Source organism: Mugil cephalus, chromosome 22 (assembly GCF_022458985.1).
Source record: "Mugil cephalus isolate CIBA_MC_2020 chromosome 22, CIBA_Mcephalus_1.1, whole genome shotgun sequence".
In the NCBI taxonomy this organism is placed as follows: domain Eukaryota; kingdom Metazoa; phylum Chordata; class Actinopteri; order Mugiliformes; family Mugilidae; genus Mugil; species Mugil cephalus.
Window position 1 is genome coordinate 473,201 of NC_061791.1, and position 22,905 is coordinate 496,105.

A 22,905-nucleotide genomic window follows, 5' to 3' on the forward strand; every position below is an offset into this window, starting at 1 on the left:
TGTTCGATGTTGAGGCTGAATTAGTTTTCTTCACCTTCCTTCCTTCCTTTCCTTCTTTCCTTTCTTCTTTCCTTAATCAACCATTTGTTTTTTGTAATTTCTAAATGGTAATTAACATATTAAAGTCTCACCCCTGATATAAACACACACTCTGGTTTAAGAAACATCTCATCAGAGTCAGGAGCTGAAATAATCAGAATACTGAACAGACTCAGACCTGAGCAGAATCCAGGTGTGATGATCAGCGTGTTGTAGTTGTAGCATTTACAGGAGGACGTTACCTGTGGGAGGAACGGTGCGTTCAGGGGTCAGTGGAACCAGGACGTCCTGTTGCGTTTAATGACTCCATATGTCCAGGTTTCCCTGCTACTGAGCGCGCTCAGTCGGATCGGCTGCCTCCAGGTTATTGTGGGATGTGGTCAGTGCTACGGCAGCTTTTAGCTTTTAGCTTTTAGCTTGTAGCTAATAAATATTAAATACATGGAGAACGAGTTCAGAAAGTTCTAGTGACATTGTTCTTTACAAGGGAAGTTTGTTTTTAAGTTAAGAACTGTTAGGTACTTAGCTTAGCTTAGCTTAGCTTAGTACAAAGTCAGGAAACAGGTGGTAACTGTTAGCCTAGCTGCTATAAATGTGTTAGTTGTAGTTCAGATGGTTTGTGGGTCAACCTGTGGTTCAGGCCTTTTTATGTCTTTGTTCAACTGAAAAAGTCTCAAATTGGACAAAGTTACAAGAAATTCTTTAAAAAGTGTTTTTTCTTTCTTTTTTTTGAGTCTGTCACTGGAAACATTCAGATGTTTGTTTTGGTTCGTTCTGGTTTCATGGATCTTTGTGTTTAGTGTTAGTGGATCTAGATCTGTTCCATCTCCACCTTGCGTCATGTCCCCCCCCCCCCCGCATGGAGCTGCAGTGTGTTGGGATGTGTCCTCTGGGCCTCAGGCTGAGGACGGGGGGGGACAAAGCCTTTGTCCTGCTTCAAAGCCTCCGGGCGACTGTAGGAAGTTCTCACATGTCTGTAGAAATGCAGCAGATGTTCAGTTATTACTCGGTTCATTCAATGTGAACAGACGACAGAATAAAACTGTTAGTTCTGTTGGGTCATTGGGACATTTCCAAGATGAACTCTGGTCCTAAATGTAGAAAAAATTAAAAAATAAAATACAAAAAAAAGAAGAATCTGGTAACCTAAAATAAATACTGAATAAAAACCATAAATAAATTAGAAAAATAAAATATAGGTATAAATCTGGAAAAAAATATAAGTAAAAATAAAGTAAATAAAAATAAAATATAGGTATAAATCTGGTAAAATAAAATAAAAACAAAATTCAAGTAAAAATCTAGTTTAAAAATGAATAAATGAAAAACATAAAAAATAAGTAGACATCTGGTAAAATAAAATATAAAAGTGTAAAAATCTGTTGTGTCATAAACTAAATTCTCGGTTCAGTGACTTTGATAATAACAGTTACATTTAAAAGGTTTTTACAACACGTCAAACATGAGTTCTCCTGCTTTCAGGAACAAACCTGCAGGTGAAGTCATTTTATTGGTGGTTTATGGACGTTTGAAGCTGCAGGAAACTTCCAGAGCAGGAAGTTGTTTCCTGGTTTGTTCCGGCGTCACAGCCTCTAGTGGCCGGAGGAGGAACCGCGTCTCTGTTGGTGGTTTTGTGTGGTTTCTGTTCTTTGTGGCTGCATCTGTCTTCCTCCATTGTTAGTGGGAGTCCATCTGCTGGCCTCCAACCTCCCCCGTCCTCCCCCGTCCCCCCCCTCCTCCCCCCAGGAGAGCCAGCTGTCCCCCCTCTCCCTGACCCCTCCCCTCAGTCACAAACCCTCCACCCTCAGAGCTCAGCCGTCACTTTAGGAAACTCAGCAAAGCTGCGACGTTACACTCAGCTCAGAGTTAAACAGCAGGTTCCTTCATTTCTATTTATTCACCGGTTTAATCGATGAATCACCAGACGTCTCCGCTGTCCTGCCTTTAGTCTTAACGCGTCTTTTCATTTAGTCTGTAGGAGTTTGTTCTGTGGTCTCAGTTTATTTTGTCCTGATCTGAAGCTGTGAACGTGTTTCTAGTTAAACACATAAAAAGCGTGTGTGTGATGAAGGTGGTAAAATGTAAACGTTAGGGGGTAAAAATAGCTCTGACTCTGTGCTGCTATGTTTCAGATCAATAACTCAAACTGACCACGGTTTATATCCGAGTATTGATCCCAGAGCTGCAGAAAGTGAAAGGATCGATGTTACAGCTCAGAAATATATGTATCTGAGTTTAGCTCTGAGTAACTATGGAAGCCTGTCAGGGACAAATTAATGTCACAGCGCGTCACCTTAGAGACGCTGTGGTTCATTGGTTCGTTGGTTCATTGGTTCGTTGGTTCGTTGGTTTCAGGTTTGTTTGTGTGAGCTGAGCTGGTTTAATGTGGTTTTATCATTATTTATATTATATTGTGTGGTTGTAACATAACGAACTATCAGATGTTCTTTAGAAAAACCTCCAAACACGACTGTTATTCTAAATGAGTCCTTTGAAAATGCTTCTGTGTTTACTACTATTTGGTGATAATAACTGATTTAATTGACTGTGACGTCCCAGCAGCTGATGACTAACAGGATAAAACAGTGAAGTGATGATTAACTGCTGGTTTTAAACCTGAAAAACATTAATCACAGTTAAATAAATCTTCCACCGTCTTTATCAATGAATTAAGCTGCAAAACATCAAACCCTTAATGTCTCACACCACGAGATAAATAAAGAGTTTATCATCAGCATTGTGACTAAAATAAAAAATCTGTGAAAATCTACTAAACTAAAATATGTTGTCGTAAAATAAAATATAAAAATAACATGTAAATAAAAATGTAGCAAAATGACAGAAATGTGGTCAAATAAAATATAAAACAATAAAGTAAAATCTAAATAAAATAGTGAAAGAAAAAACTTTCAAAATTAGCGTATGAACAAATGAGAGACAGAAGTAAATAAATGCTCTAAACCTTCCAGTCTGTGTCTTTATTTAAGAGAAGTGGAGGAACTTTAGTGATGAAACTCAGACGTTTTAGAAGTGAAACCGTTTTAAAACGGATCCTGACTGTTAACGTGTTAACGTCCTGGTTATGGTGTAAAACCAGCAGCAGCGTCAGGTTTAGCTCAAAACGTCCTTAATCCCGGCTAATCCAACGTGTTAAACGCTTGTTGTCCTCCCCGGATCCTCCCGGACCCTCGGAGCCTCCCCCCGGGCCCGTTGGACTCGCTCAGACCCCCTCTGGTCCTGGTCTAAGGCCTCAGCTCATCCACGCTGCCAAAAAGGCCGTTTTATCTGAGGCTGTTTTCATTTATTTAGCTTTTATCTACAGCTCATCACCAGAGTCTAGTTCACACATGAACAACAGGTTCTCCTCTCCAGAACTGAACCAGAACCAGAACCAGGTTTAAACCGGCACCTGTCAGGACCCAGATCTGGATCAGGAGGAAGCTTCACTTAATCAGAATAAATAAATATAATATAGTAAAACGTTAAAGGACCAGTGGGATATTCTCCTCCTCCTCTTCTTCCTCTCTTTCTTCTCCTCCGTCGTTCTCGTAGCATCTCTCCTGTGATGTAGTGATGCGTCTCCATGGCAACGTCTCAGTGTGAAGTAAAGACAGACTCTGTCCTCTCATCTTTAGCCTCCAAACTAACATCTCTCTTTGTTTCTTCATCATCAGCATTTTATAAAAACTTATGATCTTTGTTTTCTGATAAAACGCCGTCAGTGAAGATTAAATATAAAGATGTTTAATGATGAATTATTTCCAGACTCTGAGATGCTAGAGATGATAGATTACTACCGTTAGCATCAGCAGCGTTAGCATCAGCAGCGTTAGCATCAGCAGCGTATCAGGACTCATCCTGCCTCTGCTCCTCTGGTTTTAAGTTTCTGTCTCTAGACTCTGTCCCGTTGTTTCCTGAGTCTTTTCGCTCTGACCTTTGGGACGATCTGAGGGTCCAGATCCATTGATCCTGAAACAATGAGGCCCCTGAGCCGCCATTGTTCAGGAGGAATTAAATAAATAACTAACCAGAATAAACTCAGGGCGTCTTTTGTTCCCGCTCTGCAGTTTATCGACTGATTCCAGTTCCACATTTCTTTCCTTCTCCTGAACCGAACATTTAAATGATCCTGAGTGTGAAAAGTTGTGTTGACGCTCGTGTGTGTCTCTGTAGAAGCTGGCGGTCCGGACCTGTCCTGTGGGGGGGGCCAAGCCTCTGTCTCTCATCAAACCCCCCCCTCAGAGCATCTCCATCTCCGTGGTACCGGCCAAGGCCCCCGTCTCCATGGTGACGGCTCACATCAACGGACAGAAGGCGGAGCCACTGCAGACGTCCCCCATCAACCTCCAGACAGTCCACCCCTTCACCAGGAGAGACCTGCCCCCCCCACAGGTGAGCGACGCCCCCCCCACACACACACTGTCCCACCTTTAACCTGGAACCGTATCAGAGTTTTACTGACGCCTTAAAGCCTTAAAGCATCAGTTCATCTGTAGGTCAGGACGTCACTGCTGTACCTAATAAACTGGCCACAGGCTCTAGCATTAGCTTAGCACTGTGTGCTAACTGTTAGCGTGGACTCATCATGAGGTTTCTGAGCAGAGGAAGAAGAAGTGGAGGAGAAAGAAAGAGGAGGAGAAAAAGGAGGAAGAGGAGGAAGTGGAGGAGAAAGAGGAAGAGCCCCCCCCCCCCCCCCCCCCCCCCAAAGAGAAGGTGCTTAGGTTTGGAGAAAAGAGGCAGCAATTACCAAAATGAAAGCACTGCAAGAATTTTCATCTCTGCAGTTTCCATGGAAACCAGCCTCAGCCTCCCTGCTCCCCCCCCCTCCTCCCTCCTCCCGCTCTGCAGCACAGTACGACAGAACGAAGGGATTTCACAGAAGAAGAAAAGAGGAGGAGGAGGAAACTTTCTCTCTTTTTTGTTACTGAAAGGAAGTGACTCGCTGAGCGTGTCGACCAATCACAGCTCAGCAGCGGATTCATGAACAGCAGAAGAAGAGCAGACGCCATGTTTGAAGTCTTTAAATAGACGATTCATTCGTTCCAGTTTAAATGGTTTCTGTTTAAACGCGTCCATGAAATGACTCCGGTCCTGGTCCTGGTCCTGGTCCTGGTCCTGGTCCGTTTACTGGAGCCACACTGAGGACTGGTGGGAGAACAGCGCCCCCCGTGGCTGAATGTTGTTACTACAACAACAACAGGAACTGGTTTCTACTTGATGATTATTGAGCTTTTAAAATGTATTTTCGTTCCAGCTCTAAATCAGATGAAATGAGTTAAATGGTGGATTTTTTTTCTGATGAACTAAAGTCTCCTCCTGGTTTCTCTGTGTTTCAGATGTTGGGAACTCTCACTGCTGTTCCCATCAAGGTGCCTCAAGTCAGCTCCCTGCATCGGCTGGCAGGACAAGCCGCCACTCTGCTACCTCAGGTGAATAAAACCAGATAAAATAATAGATAAGAAACAGCTATAAACAGGCAGGACAAGCAGCCAATCAGGTAAATAATGAGATAAACTAGATAAATAAGAAATAAGTAGTAAACGAATAATGGATACATAACAGATAAATATATATAATGTACGTAATAACAGATAAATAATAGACAGGTATCATGTTCCTGTATCCGGGCAGATTATTTACTTTGGTCACATGACTGACAGACTCAAACCTGATTGGTCTCCAGCACAAGTTCATGGGTTTAATCAGCTCAGATCAGACACTGATTTAAATCATTGAGTCATTTAGTTCTTCTGTTTTACATATATGTGTTTTATCATTTGAACTTTGACCAGATAAAGTTAATTAAGAGTTTAATTACTGGAAGTAAACGCTGGTTGTGTCAGTCAGAGTCCAGCAGGAGGCAGCAGAGACACATGAACTAAACCCGAGTTAAAGAGAAAAGGTTAAAAAACGTCTGGACGTGTACATTTAGTGTAGTATATGTATTTCTGAAGCTCCTCCCCCTGGGTGTGGTCTGGTTCTGTCCCGTCCAGGTCAGGCCAAAGACCCAGATCCCCGACAGCCTTCCTCACGGGCCCTGCCAGGAGCTGCAGCCGCTGGGCCTGCAGAGGGCCACGGCCGTGGTGAGTCCTAAGAGCCAGGGCCCCACGCTGCCCACCGCCAACAGCACCTTCAGCCCGGACCAGCAGCCCAACGGCCAGAGCGACGCCCCCTCGGGCCCCCCGGACGCCGGCGGCCCCGCCCAGCACGCGTCCGCGGGGCCCGGCGTAGCGTACGCCATCATCGCCGCCTCCCCCGCCCCCGGCAACGGCGTGTCGACCGTCAGCGAAGCCGTCAAGGTGAAAATCAATTTTAAAAAAAACTTTATTTAAACTAGTGATGGAAAACAATCAGATTCATCTCAGGGTTGATTCATTTCGTCCTGTTCTCAGGTGATAATAATCCAGCCTCAGGCCCCCAGCAGCACTGACGGGTCCCCGGGGGCCACGGCCGACCTCCCACCACAGGAGGCGCCGCCCTCCCCCAAGTCCCCCAAGTCCCCCAAGTCCCCCAAGTCCCCGAAGAAAGACGAGGATCCAGAGGTGAGACTCAACTCATCTTCATCAGGAGAGACGCCATCTTTACTCATCCTCATCCTCACCTTCTTCTTCTTCTTCTCTTCCACAGAAAATCGCCTTCATGGTGGCGCTCGGCCTCGTCACCACAGAGCACCTGGAAGGTCGGCTCACTTTAACTTTTATTACTTTAACTTTTATTTAAAGCTTCAGAGAGTCTTAAATACCAGCATATTTGTCACTGTAGGTCTTTATTCCTCACGTCCCTTTATTAACACTTCATCTGCAGTGAGCTAACGGTAGCTAACAGTAGCTAACTTTAGCCCCTTTCAGACGTTCAGCTTCATCTTCTATAGTGTCAGTCTAATACTGTCCTGTTGCATTATGGGAAATGTATGATTTAGCATCTAAGGGTTTTTCTCCAGTGACTTTGTCGTGTTACATTTGAAAAACACTCACGTCCTGCTGCTTGTTCCTGGACTCTGTGTTTGTGCAGAGATCCAGACGAAGAGGCAGGAGAGGAAGAGGAGAAGCACAGCCAACCCGGCCTACAGCGGCCTGTTCGAACCCGAGGTCCGAGCTCCGCCCACGTCTCTTCTTCTTCTTCTTCTTCTTCTTCTTCTTCTCATTCTGATTCAGTGTCTTTGTCTCTGCAGCGTAAACGTCTGGCGTCACATTACCTGAACAGTTCACTCTTCCTGTCAGCGCGAGGTAACGTCACCTGATAACTCACCCACAAACCCCCCCCCCCCTCCCTTAGACCTGGACCCACAAACCCCTCCCCCCCCCCCTCCCCTAGACCTGGACCCACAAACCCCTCCCCCCCCCCCCTCCCTTAGACCTGGACCCACAAACCCCTCCCCTCCCCTAGACCTCTCTCCATCTGGACATCATGACATTTACCAATGAGCTCATTGTACAATCCAGAAGCTACAATATCAATGCTAAGCTAACAGCCGCTAAGGGTACATGCTACACATCAATGCTAAGCTAACTATCTCCCAGGCATGCTACATATCAATGCTAAGCTAACTATCACCCAGGAATGCTACACATCAATGCTAAGCTAACAGCCACTAAGGGTACATACTACATATCAATGCTAAGCTAACTGTCATTAAGGGTACATGCTACATATCAATGCTAAGCTAACTGTCACTAAGGGTACATGCTAGATATCAATGCTAAGCTAACTGTCACTAAGGGTACATGCTACATATCAATGCAAAGCTAACTCACTAAGGGTACATGCTATATATCAATGCAAAGCTAACTGTCACTAAGGGTACATGCTACATATCAATGCTAAGCTAACTGCCATTAAGGGTACATGCTACATATCAATGCTAAGCTAAGAGCCACTAAGGATAGATGCTACATATCAATGCTAAGCTAAGAGCCACTAAGGATACATGCTACATATCAATGCTAAGCTAAGAGCCACTAAGGATAGATGCTACATATCAATGCTAAGCTAAGAGCCACTAAGGATAGATGCTACATATCAATGCTAAGCTAACTGCCATTGAGGGTACATGCTACATATCAATGCTAAGCTAACTTTCATTGAGAGTACATGCTACATATCAATGCTAAGCTAACTGTCACTAAGGGTACATGCTACATATCAATGCTAAGCTAACTGCCATTAAGGGTACATGCTACATATCAATGCTAAGCTAACTGCCATTAAGGGTACATGCTACATATCAATGCTAAGCTAACTTTCATTGAGAGCACATGCTACATGTCAGGATTCATGTCGCTCCTTAAAACCTGAGCTCAGGATCAGACTGAACGAGTCCAGTCACCGTGTGACTCCAAACATTGAAACTCCTGCACGGCTTCAGCTCTAACCTGCCACTAACCTCTGCTCTGCTTCCATTTACACGCTAGACTCTGAGGATTTCTGCTGGAAGGTAGGTCACATGACGCCTAAACCGCTAAGCTAAACGCCGCTAAACGCCTCCATGCGCCTGAACTGACGCTGAGTCCTGTGTGTTGTCAGGAGGACGTGGAGCATGACGACCACTGTGCCATCTGTAAGGAGGACGGAGAGCTGCAGCCCTGCCACAACTGCCCCCGGGCCTTCCACCCCAACTGCCTCCACCCGCCCCTCAAAACCCCCCCCAGAGGCCCCTGGTACTGCCCCAAGTGCCAGAAGAAGGTAGGAGCTCCAGGAGGCGTCAGGAGGCGTCAGGAGGCGTCAGGAGGCGTCAGGCTGCTAATCACAGCTAAAGACCAAGAACTAAAGGGTTTGGTTTGTGTTCTGCAGGTTCTGAACAAGGAGAACATGTCGTGGCCTCAGAACTTCGTCCAGTCCTACGTTACACACAAGACGGGTAAGAAACCGAGTCCACGAACCAACCGATGACACGTCAGACGTTTGTGTTAAAGCAGCTTCTTCTGTTTCTAGTGAGGGAGGAGGAGAAGAGACGACTGCTGAGGAGAAACAACGAGCTGAAGAAGGAGTGTGGTCACCTGGAGGAGCAGGACGAGAAGCTCAACCAGACGCTCAAAGTACACGACACTCAGACGCTAGCAGCTACTTTAAAGCTAGCAGCTACTTTAACACTAGCAGCTACTTTAACGCTAACAGCTACTTTAACACTAGCAGCTACTTTAATGCCAACAGCTGTCTTATAGTTAACAGCTACTTTAAAGCTAGCAGCTACTTTAACACTAGCAGCTTCTTTAATGCTAACAGCTACTTTAACGCTAACAGCTACTTTAACGGCAACAGCTACTTAACACTAGCAGCTACTTAACGCTAACAGCTACTTTAACGCCAACAGCTGTCTTATAGTTAACAACTATTTTAAAGCTAATAGCTGCCAAAGCTAACAGCTATCTTAAAGCTAGCAGCTACTTTAAAGCTAACAGCTACTTTAACACTAACAGCTATCTTAAAGCTAGCAGCTACTTTAACGCTAATTTAACAAGAACAGCTATCTTATAGCTCCCAGCTACTTTATTGCTAGCAGCTACTTAAAGCTAACAGCTACTTTAACGCTAGCAGCTACTTTAACGCTAACAGCTATCTTAAAGCTAGCAGCTACTTTAACGCTAATTTAACAAGAACAGCTATCTTATAGCTCCCAGCTACTTTAATGCTAGCAGCTACTTTAATGCTACTAGCTACTTTAAAGCTAGCAGCTACTTTAAAGCTAGCAGCTACTTTAATGCTAACAGCTTCTTTAACGCCAACAGCTACTTTAACTCTAGCAGCTACTTTAATGCCAACAGCTGTCTTATAGTTAACAGCTACTTTAAAGCTAGCAGCTACTTTAACACTAGCAGCTTCTTTAATGCTAACAGCTACTTTAACGCTAACAGCTACTTTAACGGCAACAGCTACTTTAACACTAGCAGCTACTTTAACGCTAACAGCTACTTTAACGCCAACAGCTGTCTTATAGTTAACAACTATTTTAAAGCTAATAGCTGCCAAAGCTAACAGCTATCTTAAAGCTAGCAGCTACTTTAATGCTAACAGCTACTTTAACACTAACAGCTATCTTAAAGCTAGCAGCTACTTTAACGCTAATTTAACAAGAACAGCTATCTTATAGCTCCCAGCTACTTTATTGCTAGCAGCTACTTAAAGCTAACAGCTACTTTAACGCTAGCAGCTACTTTAACGCTAACAGCTATCTTAAAGCTAGCAGCTACTTTAACGCTAATTTAACAAGAACAGCTATCTTATAGCTCCCAGCTACTTTAATGCTAGCAGCTACTTTAATGCTACTAGCTACTTTAAAGCTAACAGCTACTTCAGTGCTAACAGCTACTTTAGCGCTACCAGCTGCTTTAAAGCTACCAGCCACTTTAGCGCTAGCAGCTACCTTAAAGCTAACAGCTACTTTAGCGCTAGCAGCTACCTTAAAGCTAACAGCTACTTTAGCGCTAGCAGCTACCTTAAAGCTAACAGGAAGTTGCCCTCCTGTTTCCTGCAGCAATGTCTGGAGGTGAGGGAGCGCCTCCTGGGTCGCCAGAGAGACGCCACAGCTTCACTCGACCGCCTCAAGTCTCTCATCAAGCTCATCCAACGGGAGCAGCTCATCCAGGTCACCATGACGACCACCGCCACCATCGCCGCCGCCTCCTCCCTGCTCCCCCCGCCCTGGACCAAACCCCCCCCCAGCAGCAGCAGCAGCAGCAGCAGCAGCAGCGCCGCCTCCGGCCCAGGCCCCTCCTCCACCACCACCACCACCCTGCAGACGAGCCACGCCCACAGCCAGGACGACGCCAACAACTAGCCCCGCCCACTCAGCCCCGCCCCCCAAACCGAGTTCTTAGGGCAGCCATGATCTTTTCCACCCATCGATCGGGACGAAGCGAGAGGCTCCACTCGATTCAAGTATTTTTTAAACCCAACACCTACAGTGCTTACGAGATTTCTTTTTTTAAGTTCTTTTCTATTTATTCTTGGCCTTAATGTATTTATTACAAGAAGTTAGCGGCGGCGTTAGCGGCGTTAGCGGCGTTAGCGGCGTTAGCGGCGTTAGCAGCGCTGCTCCACCAGATGTTTCCCTTTTTTAAAGCCAGGTCTAATTGTTGTGGTGCGTTGAGAGCGAGCGTAGGTAGATGTACAGCGACGATATATCGAGTAGATGTTTGTTCTCATTCTCCTGCGAACAATGTTTTTTGCCATAAGAATTCAGGAAATGTTTTTTCATCGTGTATGTGAACGCATACGAGCCTTCAAACAAAAACAGAGAGTAACTTTTTTCAGTATTAATAGAGTTAAAGAAGAAGTCAAAGAAAAAAAGTATTTAAGATAAAAAAAAAGTACAGAAATTAGCATTTCTAGTGGAGATTTTAGTATTTTCATGCTGATGCCTGTTGATAAATGTTGGAGTATTCGAGGGGTCACTGTACATACGCTGTATTATTATCTTCATCATCATCATCATCATCATCATCGCGGGTTTGTTCGGTTTTTAACTTTACGGAGTCACACCTCTGAAGCCGAGACGCCTCCTTTAAGTTTCTGTGATGGAAACAAACACTAGTGGAGCAGGAAGAGTTTAGCCGTTAGCCGTGAAGCTAGTTTAGCCGGAGCCAATCAGCTGTTTGTGGGCGGGGCTTCAGGTGGTTTTGCTTCCATCACAGGACGTGTTTAAAGGAGCGTCCTTAGTTCCAGCTGCACTCGTCCTCTCTCCGTCCTTTCCCCCTTTAACCAGGACAAATATGCCAAAAACCTTCGTCTGTGTGTCTGTGCTGGGGGGTCGAGCCCCCCCCCCCCCCCGTCCCCGCCTCTTTTCTATGTTTTTAATCCGACACATGAACACATGAACACATGAACACTGCCTCAAGTACAAACACGTCCAGGTTCTGCTCTTTGTTGCGTCTAATTATTATTTTGTATTTTTAGTTTTTAAATGAATCAGAAATGGGACGACTCTGTCAAACTGCAACAACTCTGACTGTCGCTGGAGCCGGTCCAGACCCGGTCCTGGTTCTGGTCCGGCTCCTCGTGTCTCACTAGTCTTCCTGCTGGTCCAGAGAGGTTCCATTTTAGTGTCGCGTAGGTTTTCTTTGACCTGTTGTCACCTGTCGGTCCAGGTGCAGGTTTCTGATGCACAAACATGAACAAACGGTCGGAAAGAATAAAAAAGAATAAACGCCTTTTATCAGGAGCAGAAAGAAGCGTTCAGACTGAGAGGAGGTGGTTCTGGTTCTGGTTCTGGTTTAGTTTGAGTCATATCAGGTCACATCCAGACGAGCAATACGACAAAAACACTCGATTTAAAGTCGGACCGGACGCGTTCAGGTTCAACGCTCGGCTGCTACAAACGCGTTGAAGAAAAAAGAAACAGAATAAAACGTCCTGATTCATTCACTGTAGAGGAGGAGGCGTTCAGGGCGCGCAGGACAGACGGGCGCTGACTCGTCTGTAACAGAGGAGGGAGGCTGGTTCTTCACCATCGAGACTAAACTCAAACAAACGTCACGAACAGAAACTTTTTAAAAAAACATGAAGCTACGTAGCTAACGCCTGGATGCTAACGTTCATTTAAATCCACCACAATAATAATAATGATAATAACAACAGACACAGAAATAATAAATGTTCTTCTTCTAGATAATAAACTTTTATACCAAATGTTGAACAAGAATAAGAGACGATATGAAACCGTTTAAACACGTCTTCATTCAGATTCCGGGGTTCGTTTGAGTTAAATCATTAATTAGGATCATTTAAATGTGACGGTACCAGATGAATCATTGATCATGTTTAGTCTCGTTGGTTTGGCCCCGCCCCCTCCATGCCCCGCCCCCTCCATGCCCCGCCCCCCGGATCAAACCCGTCTATCACGTTTAAACAGACTTTGCCTTTTAAAACGAATCCAGTCATGATCAGATGAAGCTGAATGTGCCATGTGATGCATATCGAGTTCATATCGCTGCCTCCAGAAAACAGAAGGAAAATAACAGACCCCCCCTTTAAATAAATCCCCCCCTCCTCCCTCCTCCCTCCATCTCTTCATCCGTTTCTACAAATCTTCTCCGGGAGAAACTGTGCAGTAAACAGATCTATTTTAATACACGACACGACATTTGAACAAAAAAGAAGAAACATTTTTATATTCTTTTATCAAGGAGCAAAAAAATAAAGAAATGAATAAAAGAGGAGGAGGAGGAGGAGAACGTTGGGTTCTCCATGGTTCCAGTTCTACATCCTGACTCTAGCTTAACGTTGATGTTCTTTTGCCACAAGGAGGCGCTGGTGTGAGTGGGACTGAAGTGTGTGTCCAGTGGGTAGTGCTGTATAGGAACGTGTTTGTCTTAAATAAATATGCCAACGTAGTTTCTTTTTCTTTACGATGCATTAAACCGACCGAGGTGAAGGAAGGAGGAAAGTAGTCTCACCCTTTTGTACCAAGTTCTTACAAAAAATGAATCATTAATAAACAAAGTTCAACAACTAACGAGTCGATTCCAGGGTTTGTTTTTATTCACCATCAGCTGATCCTCCCTCCCCTCCCTCCCCTCCCTCCCCCCCACCCGTCCCCCCTCCCTCTGAGTTCATATTTAAAGTTTAATGCAGAAACAGAAAGTTGAGTTGAATAAAGACTTTATTTAATTTATTGAACCAGAAGCTGCTTATTATTATTATAATTATTCATTTTATCAGTAAATATTTTATAAACTGGTTCGTCCAGTTTCTTTTTAGTGTTTTAAAACGAATCCAAAACAATATAATTGAAAATGTGCAAAAACCTCAAAGAACATTTTATATAAAAGTTTTACAACAAACAAATTAAATATAAAAATATATATAAAAAATAAATCTGTCTTTAAATGCGTCCAATCGTCTCTGTCTGAAGACGGATCCGTCTCCTGAGAGAAGGTCCATCCCCAGAGGAGTGAGGGGCGGGGCAGGGGGCGGAGTCAGGGTGTTACCTGGGCAGACAGGGGGCAGAGTCAGGGTGTTACCTGGGTGGGGGCATAGAGGGGCGGAGTCAGGGTGGGGCAAGAGGGGGCGGAGTCAGGGTGTTACCTTGAGGGGCGGAGTCAGGGTGTTACCTGGGCAGACAGGGGGCAGAGTCAGGGTGTTACCTGGGTGGGGGCATAGAGGGGCGGAGTCAGGGTGTTACCTGACCGGGGGGGCGGAGTCAGGGTGTTACCTGGGCGGGGGGGCGGAGTCAGGGTGTTACCTGGCCGGGGGGGCAGCGGGAGCCGAAGACGGTGGGGAAATGTTCGATGAGGATCTCGGTGAAGATGTTCAGCGGCGTCAGAGCCGACAGAGAAATGGACGAGTGACGAGGCCAAACCAGGTTCACACCAAACACACAGGACAAGTTGGACGCACTCATCTTGTTGGCGATGCTCTCCTGGGACACCTGAGACAAGGAGACAAGGAGACAACAGCTGATCAGATGTAGATGTAGTTCCCTGGTTGACCTGAAGGTGTCCTCAGTGGTTCATCATCAGATGAAATTAGCTTCATGTCCAAAATAAAATATATTTAAAAAAACAGCGACGCTGCAGAAAATCAGCCTCAAAGGTTTTAATTCTGAAATGAAAACTTTATGAGTTAAATGAAGATTTAGAAAAAACAAACCTGATTATTTTGTTTTAAATGTGTTTTAATACAGAACTAATTCAGTTCATTCCTGTTTGTATATTTGTCAGAACTTTGTACTTTGTTCTGTTTGATTCTATTACAGTTCTTTAATCTTATTTTTTATTCTTGTTACGTTTCTGTATCTGTGATGTTTCAAACTTTCCCACTGTGGAACAAACGGAGGCTTTTTCTATTCTAATCCTCCCTGGAGTTAAGACCAGGTGAGTTAAAGCTGGTCCAGGTGAGACCAGGTGAGACCAGGTGAGACCAGGTTTGGTGTGAACAGGAAGTGAAGCGTGGATCGGGGTCGTACCATGTGGAGGAAGCTCAGCAGGTATTTGGCTACGATGAAGTTGTGTTCAGGGAGACTCTCCATGATCTGTTTACACCTGGTCACCCTCAGACTGCTGTTCACACCTGGACAGGTAGATCACAGCTGTTAGGCCCTGTAACCTGATGATGAAGGTGAAGGAGATGATGAAGACTCACTGAGGATCTCCTGGACCTGGTTATAGACCCTGAAGGTGAGAAGAGGCTCAGGAAGTTCTCTGAGGAACGTCTTCAGGATCACGGCAGGAACGTGGACGTCCTGGTACTGAGCGAAGTCCACGGGTTTCCCTGGAACCACAACACAGCTGATCACAACAACACCAAAGAAGAAGAAGAAACGCAGAATAAAACCAAAGAAGAAGAAGAAACGGAGCCAAAAACCTGATGAAGAAGAAGAAGAAGATGAGGAGCTAGAGGAGGAGGAGGAGGAGCAGCAGCAGCAGGAGGAGGAGCAGGAGGAGGAGGAGCAGGAGCAGGAGGAGCAGGAGGAGGCCGATGTCTCTCACCCAGGTTGTAGAGTTTCTGAACGTCCTTGATGATCTGGACTCGGACCGAGCGTCTGAAGAGTCCCTCTGTCCTCAGACCTGAAACAGAAGGAGGACGTCAGAGACCTGAGAGACACCTTCATCAGGAGGAGGAGGAGGATGATGAAGATGAAGATGATGAAGAGGAGGATGATGAAGATGAAGATGATGAAGATGAAGGTCACCGTTCTGCTTGAGGAAGGAAACCGTCTGAGAAACGACCGGAGGAATCACGGCTCCTCGGTTCTTCTCTCTGATGCTGAGAGGAAACAGGAGGTTGGTTAATGGTGGGGGGGTTTAATGGGGGGGTAGATGGAGGGGGGGGGGGGGGGGGGGGGTAACTCACTACTGCAGACTGACTCCAAACTGCTGGGTGGGCAGAGGTGGTCGAGGGGGGGGTTTGTTGACGGGGGGGCGGGGGGCTCCTGATTGGTCGGCTCGTAGCTTCTCATCATGTCTGAGGAACAGGTCACATGACAGTTTGTTAATTTAAATAAAGGAACCTTCACACTAACGTTTTACTACAGAACCTGAACGCTACGAGAACAGAACCAGAGAAGAAGAAGAAGAGGAAGAACCTGAGGACGGGAGGAGGGATGATGAGCTGCTCATAGTTCAGATGATCCTTCAGTTCAGCCAGATAGTTCACATACATCAGCTTCTGTCCGAACTTATGACTGCACACAAAACCACAGAGGAAGAAAAGAGTGAAGAGAAACAACACCAACAAAGAAGGTGTGACAGGTAATAGAGTAGAAGAAGAAGGTGTGACAGGAATAGGAGCGTAGAAGAAGAAGGTGTGACAGGTAATAGAAGAGTAGAAGAAGAAGATGTGACTGGTAATAGAAGAGTAGAAGAAGAAGGTGTGAGTGGGAATAGGAGCGTAGAAGAAGAAGATGTCGGGCGTTTGTACCTGATCAGAGGTTTGAAGATGTTCCAGATGATCCTGATGAAGTTTGTTGGATGAACCACGTACAGAGTCTTCAGGTTCTTCTTGTATCTGTGGAGACGCGTCACATTTCATTCATTCGTTCAGTCTGATATTTCCAGGTCCAGACTTTATGTGCGTCCGTACTTGCGGTCGAACTCGTTATAAGCTTCTCGTAACCATTTGACCGACGGTTTGTTTCTGCTGCTCAGACCGTGATGGAAGTAAACCAGGATGTAGTCCATCTCCACGTACTGGTCCAGAGTGAACTTCAGGTACCTGCAGGACACAACAACTGGACGTCAAACACAGGACCAGGACCTGGACCTGGACCAGGACCTAGGACCAGGACCTAGACCTAGGACCAGGACCTAGGACCAGGCTAGGACTAGCAGACTAGGCGGACCGGACAGGGCGGGACAGGACAGACCTAGGCCGGACCAGGGACAGGCCTAGGCCGAGGCTAGGACCTAGACCGGGACCTAAGCAGGACTGGACCAGACAAGAGGGTCTCGTACTCCAGCAGACGTCGATGATCGAGCTGATGAGACGGAGGGAGGCAACAGCTGCTGAAGGTGATTAACTTCCTGCCGTAGTTGTCGTCACCTGAAGAAGAAACAGACACTTTAACACATTAAAGATGTTTATATTTATTTAAAAAGACAGAAAAAAATAATCAAAACAAGAACAAACTTTTAAATGAAAAACTGAGTCTGTGACTAATATTTAAATGAGTTTATGATCTGAGACATAAATAAGAACCAGTGATTGACTGTGTCCAGTAAAGGAAACATCTACTGTCTTATTATTATTATTATTATTATTATTATTTTCATTATTTTCTCTGGCTCCATTAAAGCAGCAGCAGCTCTGATGCTGCAGGGATCAGGTTTAGTATAAAACCTTCATGTCTTTAGTTGGACGTTGTGACTGACCTGAGACCTGGATGATGCCGTGTCGGGCCACGTCGTAGAACGGGTGGGACGGGTCCAGGTGGGACGGGTCCGGGCTGGAGGTGGAGGTCTGAGGACCTGATGGAGCCTCGGGGACGTTTCTGTCTTCATTCTGTTGAAGTTCTGTCACATTAAAGCAGGAGATTGATTTTATCTTTAAACAAGTTTGTTTCTGATATTAATCTTTTATTATTTTTATTTTTGTGTCTTTTTTCTTTTTATGTGATGTTGTTATTATTATTATTGTTGTTATTATTGTTGTTGTTGTTGTTATTATTATTATTGTTGTTATTATTGTTGTTATTATTGTTGTTGTTGTTGTTGTTGTTATTTTTATTATTATTGTTGTTGTTGTTATTTTTATTATTATTGTTGTTGTTGTTGTTGTTGTTATTTTTATTTTTATTATTATTGTTGTTGTTGTTGTTGTTGTTGTTATTTTTATTTTTATTATTATTGTTGTTGTTGTTATTGGCAGACAGAGAGGACTCCTCCTCCTCCTCCTCCTCCTCCTGGACGGTTTAAAGGAGGAATGAGTTCAGACCAGAGATCATATAAATGGATAACGGACTACAAACATGGATAAAGGACTACAAACATGGATGACGCACTACAAACACATAAACTAGTGATGGTTAGGCTCCTCCCCCTGGTCTAATGACTTCCTTATCGCCTGTGATGGTGGAGCCAGTGAACTGGGTGGAAACTCTAAATATTTAAAGTTTGTCTCAGAGGAAGTTTGGTGATAAACACAGTCGCTGATAAGAGACGGAAACTGAAGAACAAACACTCTTTGGTTCAGATCAACAGTCACAGGAAACAGTCTCTGCTCCTGGAGCGAAGAGTCACAGAGAAACTCCACACGATTCAAACACTTTTCATTTGACACGTTGGTTTGTTCTGAACGAGTTGATCATTAACGAGACTCATGTTCACCTCCTCACATCTGCTTTACACCACGAAACAAACACAAACACAAACACAAACCATCTCTGCTCTGGAACCAGTTTACAACCTGATCATTAAATCTTTAAATAAATCAGAGGATCAAATAAACCAGAGACAAAAGACAAAGACATTCTGACGTTTAAACTCATGAGACGGAAAAAATCATTTATAAAAAATCATCTTCTAGTTCACTGCTTCTCCTGCTCCTTCATTTTAAATGTACAACTATGAAAACACCAGAGCAGGACAAAACTAAACTATAAAGGAGGTATAAGAAGGAGGAGAGGAAAGATGAGGAGGAGGAAGAGAATAAGACAGAGGAGAAGAAGTGACAATGAAAAGAAAAGTGGGAAGAAGAAGAAAAGAAGATGATAAAGGAAAAGAGGTAAAAGAAGAACAAGTCTCATCTCATCCTCAGAGTCTGACCCTAGATTATTATTATTATAAAACAATGTTATATCTATCTATCTATCTATCTATATATCTATCTATATATAGATATATATATAGATATAACCCCCCCTTCTCCTCCTCCTCTTAAATAACTGGTTGTTCTTGAACTCACCTCGCTCCGCCAGCTGCTCCAGGTGTGAGGAGGAGTTCATGGAGGAGTTCATCTCTGCAGGAGGAGAAAACATTTAGTCACGTTCCTCTAATGAAACTCATGAACAGCTGATTCTGATGAACAGCTGATTCTCATGAACGAGTGTTAGCCTCGGCTAACCTCCAGCAGCTAACACCAATAAAGCTACATTTAGCATATTAGCCAACAAACACCTGAGCGGTTTGATTAACTCCACAAAAAAACAGCGTGTAACATAAAAATTCGGTGAATTCTCCTCCGGTCGGAACCTCCTCCCTCCGGGACCCGGTACCGGAGCCGCGAGGAGCCGCTGAGGAGCCGGGACTCGGTAAAGTCTCACCTGAAGCCGCAGGTTTGAGCCAGAAGTGGGACAGGTGAGAACAAGTTGGTCCAAACTTCCTCCAGTTCGCTCCGGGAGCGCGCGAGGGATGAGCCGTGCGCAAAAGAGCCGATTCTCTGTAGTGAATCAGCAGAGTGAGTCATTCCCACGGAGCGAGAACCGACTCCTCTGGTTTTATCATTCACTCGTTCATTCAAGATCCAGGATCAGTTTATTGGTTCATAGAGAAACGAACCTGTTCAAGAGTCACGAGATACAAAAGAACATGAACATCAGAATAAAATAAGAATGAGGTCGTAGTAAAACCTAAAACAAAAACGTACGGTTCAATTTACATGAAACACACAGTAAATAAACCCTTTTAGTTTGTGTCTGGTGAGAGGAGGACGAGGCAGGACTTAGTTTTTACTTTGTTTTCATGGCTGAACCATGTGATCAGACACGGATGAAGAACTAGAGACTCAGACACAAAAGTAACTGGAGCAGAAGTAGAAATGTTCTTTAATTTGACACTGAAGTGACTCAGGTCATTTAATCACTGTAACGCAGCAGCAGAGTAAAAATATTAAACTCATCAAAAATATGCAGTGAAGTGAAAGTGGAAGTAGGACAAAGTGATAAAGTTTTATTGAACTATTAAACATTAAGTTTTATTACAGAATAACTGCAGAGAAAGAGACGATTATTATTCTCCTCATTAAAACATTGACTCCAGGAAAAACTCATCCACTCACGAACCGTCTGTGTTATTAGCTAAAATATTCAGAATAATAATAAATAACGAGCCGTTCGGGAGCCGTTGCGAAAGAGTCGGTTCTCAGAAAAGAGCCGAACTACCCATCACTACTGCGCATGCTCAGAGAGGAATCGCTCAGAAGCTGTCGGAGAATAAAGAAACAAACTTCCGCGTTGTTTAAGCGCATTTAAACATTTTAAACAAATATTAACATTTAAATATAATCAACGGAAAAAATATTTACTGATTAATTTGTTCTGCTCACTTTAAAAACACACAAAATAACTCAGGCAGGTACAACTAAACTAACTAAAGCTTATATCATGAAGATCCTGGTTAGTTTCAGACAAAATACTGAATCATTTGATCTTTAAAGTCTTTAAATTTGATTTAATTTCTGTTTTTTTTTTTTTTTTTGTTTTATTAAAGATTTTAAAGTAAAAAATGTAATTAGAATGAATAACACAAAACAGAGAAACCCAACAAAATAATACTGATTCATTCCCACTGCTGAATAAAATAAATATATAATAATAAAATAAATATAGAATAATAATAAAATAAATATAGAATAATAATAAAATAAATATGGAATAATAATCTGCTCCAGGAGCCACTTCATTAGGTTTTATTTTTTATTTTGATTATTTATCACATTTATTACACACACGGCCTCTGTAGTAACATTTACACTATATTCACTTTACTTTGTAAACTCTTTCTATTCTTATATTATTATTATTATTTTGCTTCTTTAAAAGCGTCAAATAAAGTCTTTTGAATCTGAATCAGAATCAGTGTGAATCTCTATGAGGCTCAACTCAACCAGCAGAATAAAATGAATCAAAATCTTACATTTGCATTTTATTTGAGATTAAATTTATTGTCAGATTAAAGCGGTGAAAGTCTGACACCTGCTGGACACAAGCTGCAAAAGCTCCATTAGTTTTTACTGTAACTTATTATTAGAGTCTTCAGAGCTTCATTATGATTTAAATTAGATTTAAATAACAGCAGCATGAATAACGTTCTGCAGGATAATCGTGTGAACTGAGAAGATGTTAAATGTTTATGTTGCTTCACATTCATTCATTTCAGTAACACGCTGTAAATCATGTTGCATTCTGGGTCATTTTCACTGTGTGGGAAGAATAAGATAATATTTAGCAGAATATTTCAGGTTTATTACATAATTTGACCCTTTACAGCTAAATAGTTTATTAGAAGTGGTCCAGAATGCTAACTAGCTAGAGCACATAGCGAGTGGCTAACGTCTGAAAAGTCTTTAGTTTAAATGTTGATTTTTGTTAGAAATAAGTTCACATGTGAGATATGAACCTTATAACATCTATGAGCTCCTGTGTCTTTATTTCTCTATCGAAGATATTTGGGAGAAAAGGGGTGAATTTTTATTCTGACAGACTAAAGAAAGTGAATAAATCCTGGAGGGGAGGATTTACTCACAAACAAATTCAGATGCAAAGCTGACGCTGACTCTGAGGGGGAATATTCAGAGAAGGAGCTTCAGCCTGTTGGCGCGAAGCCAGCGACGGTCGAACAAAGACGCGATGGAGGATGGAACCAGAGCGAAGGGAAACAAAGCGGCTCGGACGGATTAGCACAGATCAGCGGCTAATTTAACTTTCATCTGTCACCGTAGAAGCTGAGGCGTCATGTGTGATAAACTCACGATGAGGAGAAAGTTCAGGCTCTTGTGGGCGATGTCTTCTTATATAACGTAGCTCTGGGGGGTGGAGTTCCTCAGGGCACGACTCTGGGTCCTCTGATGTTTCACATGAACGAATCAGCAGCTAAAACGTGTCGGATATAATTTAGTTTTATTTAGAATTTTTGAGCTTTGACCAGTTAAACATTCATCCATTCATTAGATTTAATCCATAGTTATTTATTATTCTATTTCCATTGTTATCGCGGCTGTTTTGTTTCAGTTCTGATCATCAGGATCAAACGTGAAATAAAGTCATAACGTAATTAATTCATCAGATTCTTTTAGATCACAACATTTGGATTTTAGTCTTTTTTAACTTTACTTTTTTTTTTTTTTTTTTTAATTTTCTGTTAGTTTTCTTGCTGCTGGACCAGAATAATGATTTAGAAAAGATTCTTTTATTTATTTATTTCTTTTACTTATCAGCTCAGAGCAGCTTCTTCCCTCTGAAGATAAACTGTTCATATATAAAAACTCTGCTTTTATTCTGACAATGAATGTGAATAAAACACGCGTGGAGCAGCGGACGGATGAAGAGAGAAAAAATAGAAGCGTCGTGATGTTGTGTTCTGTGATTATGCAAATGAGGAAAGTACGTTGGGAGTATGTGACCCAAATATGGAGAATAACGATGAGCTGGGATCCAACAACACGTCTGTCTCACAAATAAAACCACTCAGGCTCAACTAAGACTGAGACTAATTATTATTCATATATTACATATTTAAGTATAAATAAAATAGAGTTTTTCACAATAAAAGATTGTGTTTAATTGACTATAAATAGGAAGAGAGGAGGAAATAAACAACATTCAGAATGAAGAACATCCCTCCATCATTCATTCATCATTCATTCATCCCAATCAAATTTGATTCCATCAAATAATAAATAAAACTGGATTCTTCTGGTTATTATCAGTCTGTCAAACCTGAAACATCCTCATGTTTCCTTCAGTCGTTTCCTTAGTTCATTCCCTCCGATCATTTCCTAATGTACCGGTTCTGATTCTGGTCCTGGTCCTGGTCTGATCTGGTTCTGGTTCTGGTTCTGGTCTGATCTGGTCCTGGTCCTGGTCCTGGTCCTGGTCCTGGTCTGGTCCTGGTTCTGGTTCTGGTCTGATCTGGTCCTGGTCTGGTCCTGGTCCTGGTCCTGGTCCTGGTCCTGGTCTGGTCCTGGTCCTGGTCCTGGTCCTGGTCTTCCTCTGAG

General features: G+C 43.3%; 2 protein-coding genes across 3 annotated transcripts in view; one reads left to right on the forward strand and one right to left on the reverse strand.

The window, feature by feature from the left end:
• phf21b (PHD finger protein 21B) overlaps nucleotides 1-13,489 on the forward strand; it is a 33,421-nt gene extending 19,932 nt beyond the window's left edge. For both annotated transcript variants that reach the window (XM_047575659.1, XM_047575660.1), the window contains exons 4-15: nucleotides 4,213-4,431; nucleotides 5,376-5,468; nucleotides 6,033-6,338; nucleotides 6,432-6,581; nucleotides 6,667-6,718; nucleotides 7,051-7,127; nucleotides 7,211-7,265; nucleotides 8,451-8,473; nucleotides 8,563-8,721; nucleotides 8,830-8,896; nucleotides 8,971-9,074; nucleotides 10,511-13,489. In XM_047575659.1, coding sequence (XP_047431615.1) covers nucleotides 4,213-4,431; nucleotides 5,376-5,468; nucleotides 6,033-6,338; nucleotides 6,432-6,581; nucleotides 6,667-6,718; nucleotides 7,051-7,127; nucleotides 7,211-7,265; nucleotides 8,451-8,473; nucleotides 8,563-8,721; nucleotides 8,830-8,896; nucleotides 8,971-9,074; nucleotides 10,511-10,813 — 1,608 coding nt within the window. In that variant the 3' untranslated portion in view covers nucleotides 10,814-13,489. The remainder of the gene's footprint in view (nucleotides 1-4,212; nucleotides 4,432-5,375; nucleotides 5,469-6,032; nucleotides 6,339-6,431; nucleotides 6,582-6,666; nucleotides 6,719-7,050; nucleotides 7,128-7,210; nucleotides 7,266-8,450; nucleotides 8,474-8,562; nucleotides 8,722-8,829; nucleotides 8,897-8,970; nucleotides 9,075-10,510) is intronic.
• A 583-nt stretch (nucleotides 13,490-14,072) lies between these two features.
• Nucleotides 14,073-21,992, reverse strand: LOC125000142 (rho GTPase-activating protein 8-like). Its single transcript, XM_047575534.1, has 14 exons — nucleotides 21,661-21,992; nucleotides 19,235-19,350; nucleotides 18,877-18,930; nucleotides 17,346-17,486; nucleotides 16,929-17,016; nucleotides 16,558-16,689; nucleotides 16,396-16,482; nucleotides 16,061-16,159; nucleotides 15,829-15,939; nucleotides 15,668-15,741; nucleotides 15,465-15,542; nucleotides 15,118-15,246; nucleotides 14,942-15,045; nucleotides 14,073-14,404 (listed from the first exon to the last, which is right to left on the reverse strand). The coding sequence occupies exons 3-14, from the start codon at nucleotides 18,926-18,928 to the stop codon at nucleotides 14,207-14,209; spliced, it is 1,293 nt and encodes a 430-aa protein (XP_047431490.1). The 5' UTR covers nucleotides 18,929-18,930; nucleotides 19,235-19,350; nucleotides 21,661-21,992; the 3' UTR covers nucleotides 14,073-14,206.
• Nucleotides 21,993-22,905: the final 913 nt, after the last annotated feature.